General features: G+C 51.4%; 2 protein-coding genes across 4 annotated transcripts; both read right to left on the minus strand.

The window, feature by feature from the left end:
* Window positions 1–358: 358 nt before the first annotated feature.
* Window positions 359–3,577, minus strand: PSRC1 (proline and serine rich coiled-coil 1). Of its 3 annotated transcripts, XM_075559061.1 has the most exons (8): window positions 3,499–3,577; window positions 3,051–3,108; window positions 2,902–2,959; window positions 2,064–2,505; window positions 1,469–1,733; window positions 1,137–1,382; window positions 723–816; window positions 359–498 (listed from the first exon to the last, which is right to left on the minus strand). In XM_075559061.1, the coding sequence occupies exons 2-8, from the start codon at window positions 3,067–3,069 to the stop codon at window positions 495–497; spliced, it is 1,128 nt and encodes a 375-aa protein (XP_075415176.1). In that variant the 5' UTR covers window positions 3,070–3,108; window positions 3,499–3,577; the 3' UTR covers window positions 359–494. The 3 variants fall into 3 exon arrangements, with proteins under 3 accessions (XP_075415176.1, XP_075415173.1, XP_075415167.1); XM_075559058.1 differs by lacking the exon at window positions 3,499–3,577 and having other exon boundaries at window positions 2,064–2,755; window positions 3,051–3,103; XM_075559052.1 differs by lacking the exon at window positions 3,499–3,577 and having other exon boundaries at window positions 2,064–2,959; window positions 3,051–3,097.
* Window positions 3,578–13,363: 9,786 nt separating this feature from the next.
* Window positions 13,364–17,022, minus strand: MYBPHL (myosin binding protein H like). The gene is given in 8 exon segments (XM_075540312.1): window positions 13,364–13,378; window positions 15,114–15,250; window positions 15,340–15,375; window positions 15,378–15,501; window positions 15,637–15,776; window positions 15,951–16,206; window positions 16,677–16,729; window positions 17,013–17,022. Coding segments are annotated over 8 exon segments (771 nt in total).

Here is a 17,022-nt window from a genome sequence, read left to right on the forward strand (position 1 = left end):
ATAAAAATACGTTTATTTTGAGAAAGACTGGTAGAGTAAGTATATCACAAAGTGGCCAGGTAGCTGCCCCTCCCAGTGGAGGTCAGGAGTCAGAGGGGCCCCTCTCCAGAGGCCACATGCATGTGACTGCCCACCCCCCACCCCCAGCAGGGAAGCAAGAGGTTGGAAGGGGGTGGATGAGGCCACCTAGTTTCCTGCAGTTTTCAAGTTCTGTTTGTTCATCTCGAGACCAGGAGTTAACCTCTTTTTCCTGAATCTGCTTTCAACCCAGAGAGTTTAACCACCCCCTGAAGTTCAACCCTAATCCACCCGTTTCCCAAGGTCTCAACTCCTGGGGGACCAGCCCTGGTAGCATCTCCTCCACGGGTCCTGGGCCAGGAGAGTCAGGGCCAGGGTCTGCCTCCAACAAGAGGGCTGGGGAGACCCAGAAGAGGAGGGGTCAGGCAGCATCTGTAGAGATTGGCTACTGAAGTTTGCTTGATGTCCGGATCTCCTTACCTAAAGGGGCAGAAAGGGGCAGGGCTTGACACTGCCCTACTTCTTCCAGGCCATTTGCCACCCAGCTGAGTTCCAACTCCCAGGTTTCATCAGCTGGGAAGAGATAGGACCCCCATGCCCATCTTGCTACAGGACCCACAGAGGATTTGGAGCACCAAACATGATGGGGTACCTAGCCCAGGATGGATGGCAAAAGAGAGAGAAAGCGCCCTAACCAGACGGACCTGGTAGGCCCTGGAACGGCGGCTTTCCTGGGGGCCTGCAGATTGCTGCGTGTAGCACCGGTGGCAGGGAGATTTGGTCGCCTGGAAACAGGAACTTGATGGAGGTGAACAAGAAAAAGGAGTTAGCAGAATGTTCAATCGAGTTTCTGAAAAGAAATATTAGATGAGAGCAGAGTGAGTTTGGGATTGGTACCCCCTCCCCCAATGTGTGTAGGGGGGAATCAAGTATTCAAGAACCAGACTCAGATTCTTGGCCCAACTTCATCTCTCCTTAACGCAGTCTCCCCAGCATCCAAAGAGTTTGAAGCAAGCCAGAAAGCGCTCACTGTTGTGGGCTCCGGGCAGGTGGAGCCAATCTGGGCACCGTAGGGGCTCTTCTCCCCATTTCTTACCCATAGGGCCACACATCCTCACCTCGGTGGCCTGCAGCACTTGGTCTTGGAAGCCCTTTGTGACTTGACAGAGAATCTGGAGGAGGACCACCTTTGCAGGGCAGTACACTCCGGCTGGAGAGTGGCATGCGACCGGCAGGCCTGGGGAGGCCCGTGGGGACCGGCAGCCGACTTGAAGGCTTAGCAGCTGCACCTTGCAGCGGGGCTGGGCGCTGAGAGTTGCTGGCGGAAGGCTGCTGTGGGGCCAGGACTGGCCTGGCAGGGGCAGCTGGGCCGGGTGAGAGGAATACTGAGGTCAGGGGAGAGTCACATCCTCCTCGTGCCCAGCCCAGCGCTGCTGCCTAGCTCTCCCACCTGCTCGGGCTCGCCCACTGGGCCTGGCTTGCCCCGGGACCGGGACCTGAGCAGCTGGTCGGCATGGAAGGGTGGAGCGGCTTGGGGGTGTGGATCGGCTGGGAGGGGTGGATCGCTTTGCGGGGGTGGATCGGCTTGGGGGGGTAGATCGGCTTGGGGGGGTGGATCGGTTTGCGGGGCTGGATCGGCTTGGAGGCGTGGATCGGGCAAGAGGAGAAGATGCTGGGCTTTTTGATGCAGGGAACAGATTGCATGTGGGCGATTCCTGAAATACAAAGAGGAAGGGAGGGGGGAAAAAAGCCAGACAGGAATTGTGAAAGAATCTGTTCTGCTGGCTTATTATGGGATGCAGTGGAAAGCTGCCTAGATCCCAGTAAGAACGGGGCAGGAGTTAGCTGTCAACACCATCCTCCTCCCCATCCCCAATGTCACTTACTGAGAGCTTAGTACAGGCAGGGCACCATGCTCAGTCACTTGTTCGAGGCATTTTGTTAATTCCCAACAATTCTATCAGGTATGTCCATTCTGCCCAGGAGGAATGGCGTCCTGCCCCTGCGTCCATGCACTATGCCTGAGGGGACACTCTCAAGCTCACCCTCTTAGCACCGGCCAGCCTCTTTCCAGATGTGGTCCGAAGAGGCCTGACTGAGCCCTTTCGGTCACCGCTCCGCAGTCGGGGCGTCAGGCTGCGTGGAGAGGGCGTGCTTCGAGCCAAAGAGCTCACGGTGGGCAGCAGGTCCCGCACAGGACTGTCCTTCAACACAAAAGTCTCCCGGCGAGGGCTGGGCTTCACCTGGCGAGGCGCTGGGCCCTCGCGGGTGCTCTCGGGCTCCTGCAGCGCGCACTGCTCCAGCCTAGCGGCCAGGCGGTTGGCCTCTTGCAGGATCTCCTCCAGCTTCTCAGGGCTGAGGGGCCCTAAGCTGAACCTCGGGGCCTGGAGGGTGGGGGCCACTGCGTTCGGGTCACTTCGGTGGGAGAGGCCCCGTCGAAGTGGCTTCTCCGAAGTTGCCAACACTGCTGTGTCTTCCTCCTCACGACTGAGACAGACAGTAAACGAGGTATTGCGCCCACACACAGGAGAGGAGCGGGGACAAACGCCCCACAATAGAGCCAGGCACACAGCCCCACACCCTATGAGAGCTGGCATCTGGGTGGTGAGATGCACGTTTCCATGGAGTCTTCTGACCAACCTCGGGGGTTTAGCCAGAATGAAGAGGCATTACATCCACTTACCCTCAACACCCGGAACTCTCACTCCGGGCTTACTTCTTCTCCCCTCCCCGAGCTCTGTCACAGAGATCCACATCAACCAGCCACCCAGCAGCCCCTGCGCACCAAGCTTAGCCAAGTCAGCAGCCCAGGCTCCAGAGGCCAACGCTCAGAGACAAAGAGGCGTTGCTATGGGAAAAGAAGCTGCATAAAGAGGCTGGTACCTGTCAGATGGTGACAACCCTCCAAAATCCAAGGTCTCATCCACAATAAACTTGACATCTGGAGGAGAGAGGAGAAGGCATGCCAGCCCCAGGGACCTGGCACAGCTCTCAACGGCACCACCTCCTTTGTCCCTCCAGGGCTTCCTTACCTTCCTCCGAATTCTCCATGTTCCCGCCAGCAGGTGCAAGAGTCCCTTTAGACCCGAGCTGGAGAAAAAACACATTTCCTCGGGTCTCCCTTCTGCCCAAGCTCTCCTCGGGGTGCAAGGCAGGAGGAGGGTCATGCTGGAAGCCAAGCCAGCGCCCCGGCTCCTACCAGCGTGGGAGTAGCTAACCCCGTTCCCGCCCCTGTTCCCACAGGGCGGTCCTGATGGGACTGGCGGTTCCCAAAAGTTCCCCCCACACAACCACCCACTCTGCAGGCTGCTCCGAGGCCTCTCCTCATGGGCGGTCTGCGCGCTCCATTTTCCTCCGGCAATAGGCATGACTTGGGTCCTTCCACGACCCTAGCTACTTTCCCCGCTCCCGGCACCCACCCGACTCCCACACCACACCTCCGGCCCACCCGGCCCGGCGGCCATTCCCTCGGAGCCTCACCTCCCGCGAAAGGTGCTCCCCTCTAACAATCCAGTCCCGGGAATCTGCGGTCAGGGGGCGGGGCTCCTTTCAAATCTCCTAGGCTCCACCCACTTTGCCATAGGCGCGCGGTCATTGGTGACTCCAGGTCTTCCCCGCCTCCGGGAGGTGGGGCTATAGCGGCCGGCCGGCCGGAAGTCAGCCCGAGGGGCGGGGGCTCCTGGGTGAGACTGCGCACCCCCGGCTGTGCCGGAGACCGAGGTTCGGCGCCCGGCGTCCCAGGGTGCGGAGCGTCCGGCAGAGGGTGGCGGCGCGCTGGGCAACAGAGCTAGGGGTGTGGCCGTGGCGCCTCGGTGTCGGGTCTTCGCCCCTGCGCTTCTCACGCACCGCGGAACGACTGCCTTCTGAGAGGGGGCTCCTTACCTGCTGCTCTGGGGCCTGACTTGTCCCGCTGCTTACGGATAATCATCTCCATGGTGACCTCTGTAGGCCAAGGCCACATGGCCAGTGTTTCTAATCGTGACTTTTCCATATTTACACGTACTTTAGGGATATTGCGGTCACGCCTCGTGTGTCTCCTGTCGGGCGGCTAGTGGTTTCAAACTGCTGATCTGTCGGTGAGCCGTCCAAGGTGTCTCCCACGATGCCGCCAGGGCTCAGTCTCAGTAGGGTGGCAGTGAGGTTTTGAGTCTAAGGCAGACACTGTCCTTCTCCTTCGACCCCCGCCCCCGCCTTCTTTTTCACGTTTTCATTCAAAACCAGAGACTGTAACGTGTAAAGCAAACAGGCGTGGTGTGCTTCTTTTTTGGTGGTTGAGCATGCGCACGGCAGAACATTCACCAATGCATACAATTCCACACGAGCAATTCGGTGTCACCTAATACATCATTCAAGCAGTTCAGGCCTTCTCACCTTCTTACTCCAGTTGTGTCCCCTCAGCCCAAAGTCCAAAGCCCCCTCACTGATGGAGAGCCCCTTGCAGCTCTCCCGTGGCGTCTCTGGGGCAAAGGGCTTTCCGTTGGGCCGCTTGAACTCTGTGCCTCTGTCCACTTGTCCATATAAGGAGGACAGTAGTGTGAGTAAAGATGATTTGGAAAATAACTAAAATCATAACATTTTATACCATAGACTCTAAGGGACATGGAAGGAGTCTTTATAACTACTCCCCTGGGAACTAGACGCTGTATTTGTGAACTGCTTACTCATCATTTTAAGGATTTCCTCCCCGTTGTTGCTTCCAATGCTGTCTGGGCCATCAGTTAACACAGTGCTTAGAAATACATGGTAAATTTTTAATGTCAGAAGGCCTGCTAAGTTGTCTGAGCAGCTTTCTGTAAACAAAGAACTTGAGCTTGAGTCCCCAGAGTTATGAGCCTTTTGGCCATTAATAGGCTTTTTATTTGTTTACTTCTTTCAGAGTTGGCAGGGAGGGAGCTTTGAGTCTGTTTAAAGTAAAAGCAAAATCAAAGGGGACTAATGCGAATGTAGTTACGTTACAATTTAACACCTTATCATTTGTTCTCCCTCTTGGACCCTTTTAAACTTGTTCTAGTTGTAATATTTTCTGCTTTCTTTTCTATTGAAGTTTTTCTCTTATTTTGTTGTTGTTGGGTCTTTTATTTTTGTTTTTTGTTTGGTATGTTTTTCTTTACATGAAATGTAGGCGCCCCGGTGGTGGAGTGTTACATGTTGGACTGCGATCTGCGATCAACAGATCAAAACCACCAGCACCTCTAAGGGGAAAAGAATGGGCTTTCTACTCCTGAGAGCAGTCACAGTCTTGGAAACCCACAGGGGGTCGCTGTGAGTCAGCATTGACTGAGGGCAGGGAGTTGGGGTTGAGAGGATTGGTAGATCTGTAGCGATAAGGGAGGGGTAGCAGGGGGAGGAGGGAATGGGAAGCTGATGAATATAAGAATGAAGAAAATGTTCTAAAACTGATTGTACAACTCTTCTTGATATGATTGAACTACTGAATTTTATGATAAGTGAATTATATGCCAACAAACCTGTTAAAAGTAGTTTCTTAGGGTTGTGATCAGGGAGGCTGAAAAAAGGGGGATCTATTAATAAATATGCTAATCGTTAAATATGTTCAAACCATTGAATTGTATGGGTTGTGAATTATAAGTTAATGAAACTATTGAAATAAAACAAGTTCCATTAGAGGCAGAAAAGCAATTTGCAAAATGGGGAAACAGTGAAGACATTCTTGACAAAATGCTCTGAGAAGGTACCAAGGTTGATAAAGATGAAAGCAGCCAGGGAGGGGGGTATATTTGCGGTATATTTGGTTGGAAGGAGCTCTGGTGGCCTAATGGGCTACCTGCTGGGCTGCTCACGGCAAGGTCAGTAGTTCGAAATCACCAGCCCCTTTCTGGGAGGAAGATGAGACTTTCTACTCCTGAGAAGAACGACAGGATCAGAAACCGACTGGGGAAGTTCTGCTCTGTTCTGTTGGGTCACTCTGAGTTGGGGTCGACCCAGTGCCAGTGAGTGTGAGAGTTTTCCAGCTTATTTGGCTGGATCTCAGTTACAAAGCTTAGGTGGCAGAATTTCAACTCACTGCTTTTTCAGGGCTAGACTTCCTTTGTAAGGATGGGCTCTAGGTGGGAGGATTTTAGTGAGATATTTTTCTGGAGCATTTTAAAATACTTAAATACAGAGTGCTGTAAGAGGGCTTTAAGGGTGGTGGAAGAAGTCAGGTCAGAGTCCTCCTTAGAGGCAAGGGTGGCAAGACTTTGTCTTATATACCGTGGACATATTGCCAGGAGAGACCAGTCTCTGGAGAAGGACATCAAGCTTGGTGGCAGTGAAAAGAGGAAGGCTCTCAACAAGATAGATGGACACAGGGGCTGCAACCCTGGGCTCGGGCACAGGACCTGGCAGTTCTTTGTTCTGTTGTGCACAGGTCGCTGTGGGTCGGAATTGACTTCTGGCACCTAACAACCACAAGGAGCTGACCACCAGATTCGCATGCTTCTTGACGCACGAGATCATCTAGGCACCCGTAGCTTAGGTTCTGAGGTTAGTGATGCTGAAATGGATTCTGCAGGAATGCGCCAGGAAACCAAGGGCAACCAGCCTAACACAGTCCACAGAGACCATAGCCTCCGTCCGAGTTGGGTGAGTAGCAACTGGGGTCTGAAAAGCTTGTGAACAGCCATCTAAGGTGCAGCTAGCTATTGGTCTCTCCTTGCTCAGAGGAAAGAAGAGTACAGAAAATCGAAGGTGATGGTGACGCGAAATTGCTCAGTGTGGCCCGTCTGTCTGGAGTCTTCTCGATTCCCACCGAATGACTGGGTGGGGGCGGGCAAATGGAATGTATGGGACAACTATGGGTCTGTTTTGTCATTCCGCTGGGTATGAAGTGAGCCGTCTCAGAAGGAGAAACTCACAATCACAAAAAATGCAGAGCCAAGAACACAAGGTGTGTGAGATTCCAGGGTGGAGAAGTGGCAACAGGAGCCAAAGCCCCAGAGACCATGGCACTGAGACCATGAGGCAGAGTGGCCCTCCTGTCCGGGATCAAGTGAAGTTGAATACGCCTTTGGGCAGTCATGCCTGCTGGCATGGCTGAGAAGAGGTGCTGTGTACAAAAGAATTGTATTTATAAATATTTTTGACCCAACCTGTTAACTCCCGTACTAAACCCCCAAACCATGAATATTGTCTGAGTTCTATGTGACTATCGCAACAAATTATCGAACCCAGAGAGAAGTAGCGTGTCCCGGAAGGGACGGTTTGCATCAGAATAAGGTCCAGAATGCTGGCGGGTGAAGGCATACCTGACCTCTGCCTCATAGGAATCATCCTTGGGCAGATGGGAAGGTGGAGTGCTTACCCCCTCTGCATAGCTGGAGGATCCAGACATTTCTCAAAGATGCATGGAAACAATCAACCTACTAGACTGAGGGACCACATTTGCATCAGGCTCCACAATCCTGGGACCAGAAGAACTAGATGGTGCCTGGATACCACTACCGAGTGCTCTGAGAGGGAAAGAGGGAAGAAAATGTGGAACAGAACTCAAAATCATAAAAACAAAAGGCCTAGCCTTACGGACTGGAAACCCACCTTGACTATGGCTCTTGGTCATCCTTAAGGTCTGCGAAGGAACTTACCTCCATGGATCCACGTTCTGTCAACCCACACGCAGGTCCATGAAGGAAACCATCACACTGAGGAGCTATGCACGCCTTTGAATAATCAACCATTGGGATCAAAGGGGCAGCATCTCCCCAAGGGCAGAGCAGTCCCGAGGGTGGGGAAAGGCGGGGGAATGGAAACAGGAGACTCAGGGAGGGCGTGGGGCGAGTGAGGGTACACTGCGCGGACTACAGCGAATGCGATCAAACCGATCTGCTCTGAAAACCGTCACCCAATTCCCCATGAAAAGGGTTTTTAGTTTGTTTTTTAAAAAGGAAAAATTGGTCAAGGGAGGACTACTGGGTTGCTGCTAAGTGCCGCCGAGTCTGTTCCTATCCATCGTGACCCTCTTACAAGAGAATGAAGCACTGCCTGGTCATATGCGCGTTTTTGCAGGCACTTTGTCAGTCCATCTCGTCGAAAGCTGTGCTAGTCTGGGTAGACCAGAGAAACAAATCAATGGACACACATATGTGTATAAGAAAGAGGTTTATATACAAGAGCAATTGAACATGGGAAAAACCATCCCAGCCCAGTCCAGATCAACTCCATAAGTCCGATATTAGCCCATATGTCCAAAACCAATATATAAAGTCCTCTACAGACTCACAAAACACATGAAGCCAAATGCAGGACGATCACAAGCCAGTGGGTAGAAAGTCTTTAGATCCAGTGACGCTGGAAGTGTTGGCAGGGGTCTCTCTGTGGCTTCTCCTGCTTCCAAGGTCTGGTTACATCCAGGTGGCTTGTCTTCTGCAATGTCTCCCAGGGAGTTGCAGAGAGAGAGAGAGGTGACTTCCATGTTGAAGGAGGAAGTACCAGATTTCCCAGAATTCTCAGGAGGTCATGCCCACAGAAGTCTCATTGGCTATCTCCAGATTGACAGCCTAGACTCCACCCCTACACTCTGAATCCTTACATTGACACCAGATGAGGTGACTACCACAAAAGCCCCCCTTTTGTGCTGCCCCTGTATGATAGCCAACACGATGTCCTTCGCCGGGGGCTGGCCCTCCTGACAACACGTCCCAAGTACATGAAACAGCCTCGCCCCATCCTTGCCTCGAAGGAGCATCCTGGCTGGACTTCCTCCAAGACAGAGCTGTTTGTTCTCTTCTCATTCCATGGGATTTTCACTAGTCTTCAAAAGCAGCAGCATCCAAATGCCTCAATTCTTCTTCGGTCTTCCTTATTCAATCTAACTATCACATGCATTATGAGACAAGGGACCATACCATGGCTTGGGTCAAATGCACCTTAATTCCCAAAGTAACATTCTTTAGCTTTTCAACACTTGAAAGAACTCTTGTGCAACAGGTGTACCCAATGCAATGTGCCCTTTTATCTCTTGACTGCTGCTTCCACAAGCATTGGTTGTGGATGCAAAGCAAATGAAGTCCTTGACAACGTCAACCTTTTCTCCACTTATCATGATGTTTGCTACTAGTCCAGGTGTGAGGCGTTTGGTCCTCTTTACATTGAGTTGTAATCAATATTGAGAGCTACAATCCTTGATCTCCATCAGCCAGTGCTTCAAATGTTCCTCACTTTCAGCAAGCAAAGTTGTGTCATCTGCATGTTGAAAGTTGTTTATAAGCCTTCCTCCAGTCCTGATGCCACAGTCTTCTTCATATAACCCAACACCTCTGATGATTTGCTCAGCACACAGGCAGAACATGTATGGTGAGAGGATGAAACTCTGATGCACGGCTTTCCTGATTTTTAATTATGCAGTATGCCCTTGCTCTGTTCTCACAAATGCCTCTTGATCCATATGCAAGTTCTTCCTGAACAAGATGAAATGTCCTGGACTTCCCATTCTCCTTAAGGCTATCCATCGTTTGTTATGATCCACACAGTCGATTATCTTTGCATAGTCAATGAGACGCAAGGAAACATCTTTCTGCTGTACTCTGCCTTCAACCAAGATCCATGTGAGGTCAGCAGTTAGATCCCTTGTTCCACATCCTCTTCTGGATTCAGCCCAAGCCTCTGGCAGCTCTCTGTCAGTGCACTGCTGCAACCGTTGATGGATGATCTTCAGCAAAATTTTACTTACACATGATATTAATGATATTGTTTTATAATTTGTGCATTCTGCGGGCTCACCTTTCTTTGGAATGGCAGAAATATGGATCTCTTCCAGTCAGTTGTTCAAGGAGCTGTCTTCCAAATTTCCTGGCATAGATAAGTGCGTGCTTCCAGTACTTGAAGCTTGTTGAAATATTTCAATTAGTATTCCATCAATTCCCGGAGTCTTGTTTTTGGCTAATGTATTCGGTGTGGTTTGAACTTCTTCCTTCAATACCATTGGTACTTGCTCACAGGCCACTTCTCGACATGGTGAGATGTCGACTGATCTTTTTGGCACAGTGACTCTGTGTATTCTGTCTTTTTTTGTTGCTCCTGCTTCATTCGATAGTTTGCCCATAGAATTTTTTCATATTGCAACTTGAGGCTTGAATTTTTTCTTGCATTCTTCTAGTTTAATATATGCTAAATATGTTCTTCCTTTTTGGGTTTCTAATTCTGTGCCTTTTCACATTTCATTATAATTTTTGTCTTTGTTTTCTCAAGCTTCCCTTTGGAATTTTCTATTGTGCTCTGTGACGTCATCATTTCTTCCATTTGTCTTAGCTACTCTACAATCAGGAGCATGTTTCCGAGTCTCTTCTGACACCCCTTTGACCGTTTCTTTCTTCGCTGTCCTTATAGTGACCTCTGACTTTCTTCATGCACGATGCTCCTGCTGTCCTCCCACAGCTCGCCAGGCCTCTGTCACTAGTGTTCGATGAGTCAAACCTGTTCTGGAGATGCTCCTGATATTCAGGTAGGAGATCCTTAAGGTTGTATTTTGACTCTTATGGATTTGTTTTCATCTTTTTTTCCGCTCCAACGGGAACTTATGATGGGCAATTGTTGGTCGGTTCCACAGTCGGCCTCTGCCCTGGTTTTAGCTGCTCACCTCGAGCTTCTGCACTGTCTCTTCCGACCGATGTCAATCAGCTTGATTTCTGCGTGTTCCAGCTGGAGAAATCCACGTGCCCAGGTGCCTTTTGCATTGTTGAAAACAGGATTTGTAATGAAGAGGTTGTTGGTCTTGCAGAATCCTATCATGCGAACTCTAGCTTCATCTCTATCACCATGACCTTATTTTCCAATTACTATTTCTTTCTCTTTGTTTCCAACTTCTGCGTTCCAATCATTAATACTTATCAATGCGTCCTGATGGTATGCTTGATGGATTTCAGACTGAAGACGTTGGTAGAATTCTTCAATTTCTGCATCACTAGCTTTAGTGGTTGGTGTATAAATAATAGTTGTGTTGATTGGACTTCCTTGTATCTGAATGGATTATCCGATCACAGACAGCACTGTACTTCAAGGTAGATGTTCAAATATACCTTTTGACGATGAATTCAACACCATTCCTCATGAATCTGTCATTCACGGCGTGGTAAACCTTAAGGTTTTTCTGATTCAGAATGTCAATACCAGTCCAGTCCAGCTCACTAACACCTAGAATTCCATAAGGTTAATTTCCCAGAAGTGGACAGCCTATTCCTTATTTATAGCCCGTGCTTAGTCTGGAAGCTCCACTGAAACCTGGTCACTTTGGGGGACTCTGCTGGCATTTGGAATACCAGTGACACAGCTGCCAGCAGCACAGCAACCCACAAGCCACCACAGTACAACAAACAAAGTGACATACAAGGCGTGAAATAATCAGGGAGAGTTAGATTGCACTATATTGGTGGACTCTTTGAAAATACAAGAGGTAAGACTTTGTGGAAAGAATAAACTGATCACATGTAAATGCTCACCGTGACCCACACAGCATTCTCTTCGACACCTGTGTGAGCAAGGAAAACAAAACAGCTTTCTTCAGTGGGCCTGCTTGGTTCTACACTCCAGGTACCATGGAGATCTTTACGGGGGTGCCAGGTTACCCCGTATGACCGAGGCTGTCTTAAAACACACAAAACGGAGTTGCTTAGGAGACACTTGGCAAAAGGCTTCAGTTAGAAGTCTTAGTTATGGGGGAGTGCGGAATGGAGACCCAAAGCCCTTCTGTAGGCAACTGGACATCCCTTTTCAGAAGGGTCATGGGGAGGAGATGAGTCAGTCAGGGTGCAGTGTAGCAACATTGAAAAATACAACTTTCCTCTAGTTCCTAAATGCTTCCTCCCCCACCACTATCGTGATACCAATTCTACCTTACAAATCTGGCTAGACCAGAGGATGTACACTAGTACAGATAGGAACTGCAAACACAGGGAATCCAGGGTGGATGATCCCTTCAGGACCAGTGCTGAGAGTGGTGATACTGGGAAGGTAGAGGGAGGGTGGGGTGGAAAGGGGGAACCTATTACAGGGATCTACATATAACCTCCTCCCTGGGGGACGGACAACAGAAAAGTGGGTGAAGAGAGACATTGGACAGTGTAAGACATGACAAAATAATAATAATTTATAAATTATCAAGAGTTCATGAGGGAGTGGGGAGCAGAGAGGGATGGGAAAAATGAGGAGCCAGGGGATTAAGTGGAGAGCAAATGTTTAGAGAATGATGAGGGCAACAAATGTACAAATGTGCTTTACACAACTGATGTATGCATGGATTGTGCTAAGAGTTGTATGTGCCCCAATAAAATGATTTTAAAAAAAGGCTTAGTCATGTTGAGTCTGTTTTCAGCCTGCTCTTCCTCAATCGCTGCTGTGAGCAGGGACAAGCAGAAGTCTATGGAGTGAGAGGGGACAGTGCATGCCACAGGAAGCAAAGACGCCTGGCGCTTTAGTGGGGCGACGACGGATGAGGGGAGCTTCAGCGAGGTGATGAGGGAAAGTGTGGGGAGGCCCAGAACACGCACGCTGACGTGAGGAGGAGCGGAGGGAGGCCGACTGCTCCTCTTTGAAGGTTTTCTGGCGAAGGAACAACTTTAGTTGCCAGTTATAGGATCCAGGGTCTCTCGAGGGGGGCGGTATCAGGGCCAATGGCTTCCTCATTCTCTCCACTGGGGCGTGGCAAAGTGGAGGTCCCAGAGAAGTCGCGGGAGGTGGGGCCCATGGTCTGGGTTTAAGTCAGCCACGGGTGCGCTTGGGAAAAGGAGGAAAGGAGTTGTGGTGGTTAGATAATCTGGTGTCAACTTGAGACTATTTGGAGTGAAGGGGTGGGGCTTAGCCCATCAATCATGTTGCAGCTTGATGACCTCATTTGGAGGTGTGAGACATTCCTGGTGACAAGCCACATGGAGCCACACTGATGGAGCCAGAGCCCTGGAACTGGAGGAGCCATGTTAAGATGCTTACAATGCCAGTGGATCCACAAGACTTTCCACCCACTGGCCTGTGATCTTCCATTGCATGAGTCTGAAGAGGAGTTTATAGACTGGTATTGGACAGATGGGCTAATATTGGACTTATAGACTCGGTCTGGACTGGGCTGGGATGCTTTCTCAATGTACAATTGCCCTTTGATATAATGTTCTCTTAAAATTCTCTATTACACACATATGAGTGTCTCTGGATTTGTTCCTCTAGTCAACAGGGAGGTAGACGTGGGAAGGGAAAGAGGAATCCTAGGGTCCTGAGATTCCATACTGCCTGGTAAAGGATTCCAAAATTTTAACAGTTGCTCCTCCAGGGAACAGCTCACACAGATGGGCGCGTACGCACTGAGACCCACACGTTTATTGAGAGGCTCGCCCGCCCTGTGCTCCTTTTGAAGACCATCTCGTCAGAGCCAGGCTTCCTGAAGGCAGAGAAAAGAAGGGGTGTTGGTGGCGGTCACCGGGACAGCCAGAACACATTCAGAATGCTGAGCAACCCCTCGTCCTAGTCCCTTGAGCCACCCTACAAAGTCCCTACTCACCCTGCTTCCTTGCTGTGCACTGGCTGGGACAGGGCACTGAGCCCACTCACAGCGGGTGGACATGCAGGGAGAGCTACTCTTGTGAGCTAACGAGCAGAGAGCTCTCCTGCGGAGAAGTCTCTTCCTTCAGTGCACCCTTCAGGGCTTGGTGTGCAGGAGAAAGGCCGGGCCTTCCACTTCTGTAAACAGTAAGTCTTGGAAACCCACAGAGGCCCACTATGACTCAGCATCGACTCGATGGCAGGGAGTTTTGTGGTTTGTTTTGGTTTGTTTGAGAAGGGCTTGGCGTAGCGGTGACACGTCCAAGCTGCTAACTGGAAGTAGGTCAGCTGTCTGAAACTACCCGCTGCTCCTCAGAAGAGAGCTGGGGCCTTCCACTCTTGTAAAGAGTCACAGTCTCAGAAACCCATGGGACAGCTCTATGCTGTCCTTCCGAGTCACTATGAGTCAGCATCGACTTGATGGCAGGGAGGTTGGTTTTGGAAGGGATTTGATTTCTTGAATATCATCGATGGACTTAATAGATGTGTCGTAGGATCTCAACTTTTATCAGCTGCAAACCAGAGGGATATTGCACATTAAAAAAAATCATTTGCTGTTGGGGAACCGCACAATCTACGTAAGCAGACTACCACCTCGTTCTCCCTGGAATGGCTGGTGGGTTTGAACTGCCGACCTTTCCGTTAGCAGCCCAGTGTTTTTGCCACTGTGCCTCCCGGGCTCCTTCATAATAGGGACTCTCCCCTAAACTGTACCTCACAGCCACCTTGTCTGTGCTGACTCATAGCAACCCTCTGTAGGGTCTCTGATGCTATAAGTCTTTAGGGGAGCAGACAGCGTCACCCCATGGGGATAGCAGTGTTCTCTTATAAATGGTTTCTAGAATGTGCCCCCAGGGCGGGGGGGTGGGGCACAGCTGGAAGGCTTAGGACATGTCCCCCAGGTAAACAGTCCATTCACTCACCCCGTCCTTACCTCCTTCAGCGTCACTTACCCTGTCCTTACCACACCTTCAGGTAGCCCCAATGAGGAGCTGCAAGAATTCAGGCATTTCTCAATATTACCATCTCAGAAATTTCTGGAAAACCGCCTTTCAGAGCACTGGGAAGGACTATTCTAACCCAGGCCTTTAGGAGGGACCAGGATGTTAGCTGGGGTCCCAGGGCGGTGAAAACAGTTCATGCTCTCAGCTGCTAACCAAAAGGCTGGAAGTTCAAGTCTGCTCAGGAGCACCTTGGAAGCAAGGCCTGGTGATCTACTTCGGAAATGTGCGGCCATTGCAAACCCTGTGGAGCTGAGCGCAGTCCTAGTCTGACCAGCCTGGGGTCATCATGCAAGAGCTGCTCAGCCACAGAGATCGATAATGCTAGTTACCGAGTCCACGTTCAGAATGCCTTGTTTATTTCTAAGCAGGCAACAAGCATCCATAACTCTGTGCCAGGCTAGGTCTCGGGGGTCCAAGGGGAACAAGAACAGTGGGGGATAATGCAAACCAAACTCACCGCCATCGAGTTAATTCCGCGATTCCCAGCGACCCTACAGGACAGGGTAAAACCATCCCCGTGGGTTTCCAAAGCTATGAATCCTTATGGGAGTAGAAAGCCTCCCCACTCACCTTGGGAGAGGCATGGACGCAGCAGAAGAGATGGGTGTCATAGCCTGTGACCCTGGTGCAGTCGGCCAGCAGCTGGGTAAACTTTGGGGCTTCGGAGAAATCTCGCTGGGCAAACCCCTCAATCTTGTAAATTGTAGCTGAGGGGACTGAGACGGGCCATGGGGGAGTGTTTCTGAGCCCCCTACCCCTCTTCCACCCTTCCCACCGTGGGGCCTGCATGTCTTACCAGTTTTCTGGATGTGGGCGAGGTCCGAGGTGACCAGGGGGTCTCACTGAGCCCACACTGGCTTTCAGCAAAGACGCGGAACCCGTAGGAGTTGCCCATGACGATGAGGTTGCAGACGGTGTAGCTGGTGCCATGGAAACGCTCCAGCACCGTGAACCACAGCTGTGGGGGCCCAAGAAGATGCTGGAACTGAGATCCCCATGTCGCGTGCTCAATGCCCCCCAGGCTACTCCGTGGAGTTGCCCAGGCCCCAGTCCCAAATACCCTGCTCCCCACTCCTTCCCAGCAGGGCCTCACCCCAGATTTCGTGTCAGCCTTCTGTACTTTGTATCCCAGAAGTGGCGTGTTGCCCGTGTCTTGGGGAGGGGTCCACTCCAGGGTAGCATTGAAGCCCCAAACATCTACCAACTTGATAGTCTGGGGAGGACCTGGCCTCTCTGAATGGGCAAAGCAGGGGGGGTGTAAGGGGGGGTCACCCCAGATGCCTTGCAACCACTTCCAGCTTGCTCCATGCTCTCTTCCCTTGCCAGGCTTGTCTAGTTCCCATAGCTGGCTGCCCCTTGCCCACCACTGTGTCCCAGACTTAATGTGGGACAGGCCTGGAGGACCACCCTCACACCACCATCCCCTCTATACCAGGATGTCCATGGTGGCCGTGGCCCCCAGCCCACCCAGCTGCACCCTCAGCTGGTAGCGGCCCGAGTTGGCATGCTGCACTTCTCGGATGAAGAGGATGGAGTCCCTCTCCCCATTCCGCACACTCACACGGCAGGTGTCCAAGGCAGAGCCATTCTGTGTCCAGGTGGCTCGAGGGTTGGGCTTGCCCTGTGAGGCGGGGATAAAGCCATGAGCATCCCCCAGACGCCTCTGGACCCTTCCTGTCCGACTGCAGGGTGCCATGACTTGTACTACAGATTCCTTGAGTCAAAGATTGGTGGGTTCGCCCAGGGGACTCCCTGCTTGTTAGCAACAGCATAGGGTCACGGGAAAGGGGGATGGTTGGAGCCCACCTCCCTCTGGGAGCTTGGGCTATGGGAGTCCAGGGCAATTGGAAGTTTATTCCGGAGTCCTCCAAGTGAAAGTCCCTGGGTCTGTGCTGGCTGGAGGGCATGGGTGAAGCTCATCACACGGGGCTAGCCTGACCCCACCCAAACCCAGCCTTGGGGAGAGGGGGTGGGCAAAGTGGAAGTGTCACTTGGCCTCATACAAAGCCAGAACAGTCCACTGCTAGTAGGACTCTTGGTATCTGTTAATAAATCAACCGTTTCAGCCTGCTCAAGTCCAGGCCCCCCAAGTGATCACCTAGAATGGGATTTACAGGTTCACCGGGGTCCCACCTTGCAGATGTAGGTCTGCCTGAGGGCTCTAGGTAACCAGATCTTGGGAAGCTCTGCATGGTGGAGGGAGAGAGAGGAGACCAGGAGCCTCGCCCCTCCCCTTGCTGCATCCAGCTCAGCCTTACAGATTCCTGCCTCTCCCCGCCTGGCTGGCTCAGCGATCAGTTCCTCTCCTCGGAGAATGGGAAGTCTGCTGCAGCTCCCTGACTGGGATTTGGAGACCTGCCTGAAGGGTCCCCTGGAGGAAAGGCTCCAGAGCTTGGCAGGAGGCGCACTGGAATGAGAGTCGAGTATTCATTTCCTTGAGTTTGTAACGCTCAGCTAGCGACTTCTCACCAACGCGCAT

Source organism: Tenrec ecaudatus, chromosome 1, assembly GCF_050624435.1.
Source record: "Tenrec ecaudatus isolate mTenEca1 chromosome 1, mTenEca1.hap1, whole genome shotgun sequence".
Lineage (NCBI taxonomy): Eukaryota > Metazoa > Chordata > Mammalia > Afrosoricida > Tenrecidae > Tenrec > Tenrec ecaudatus.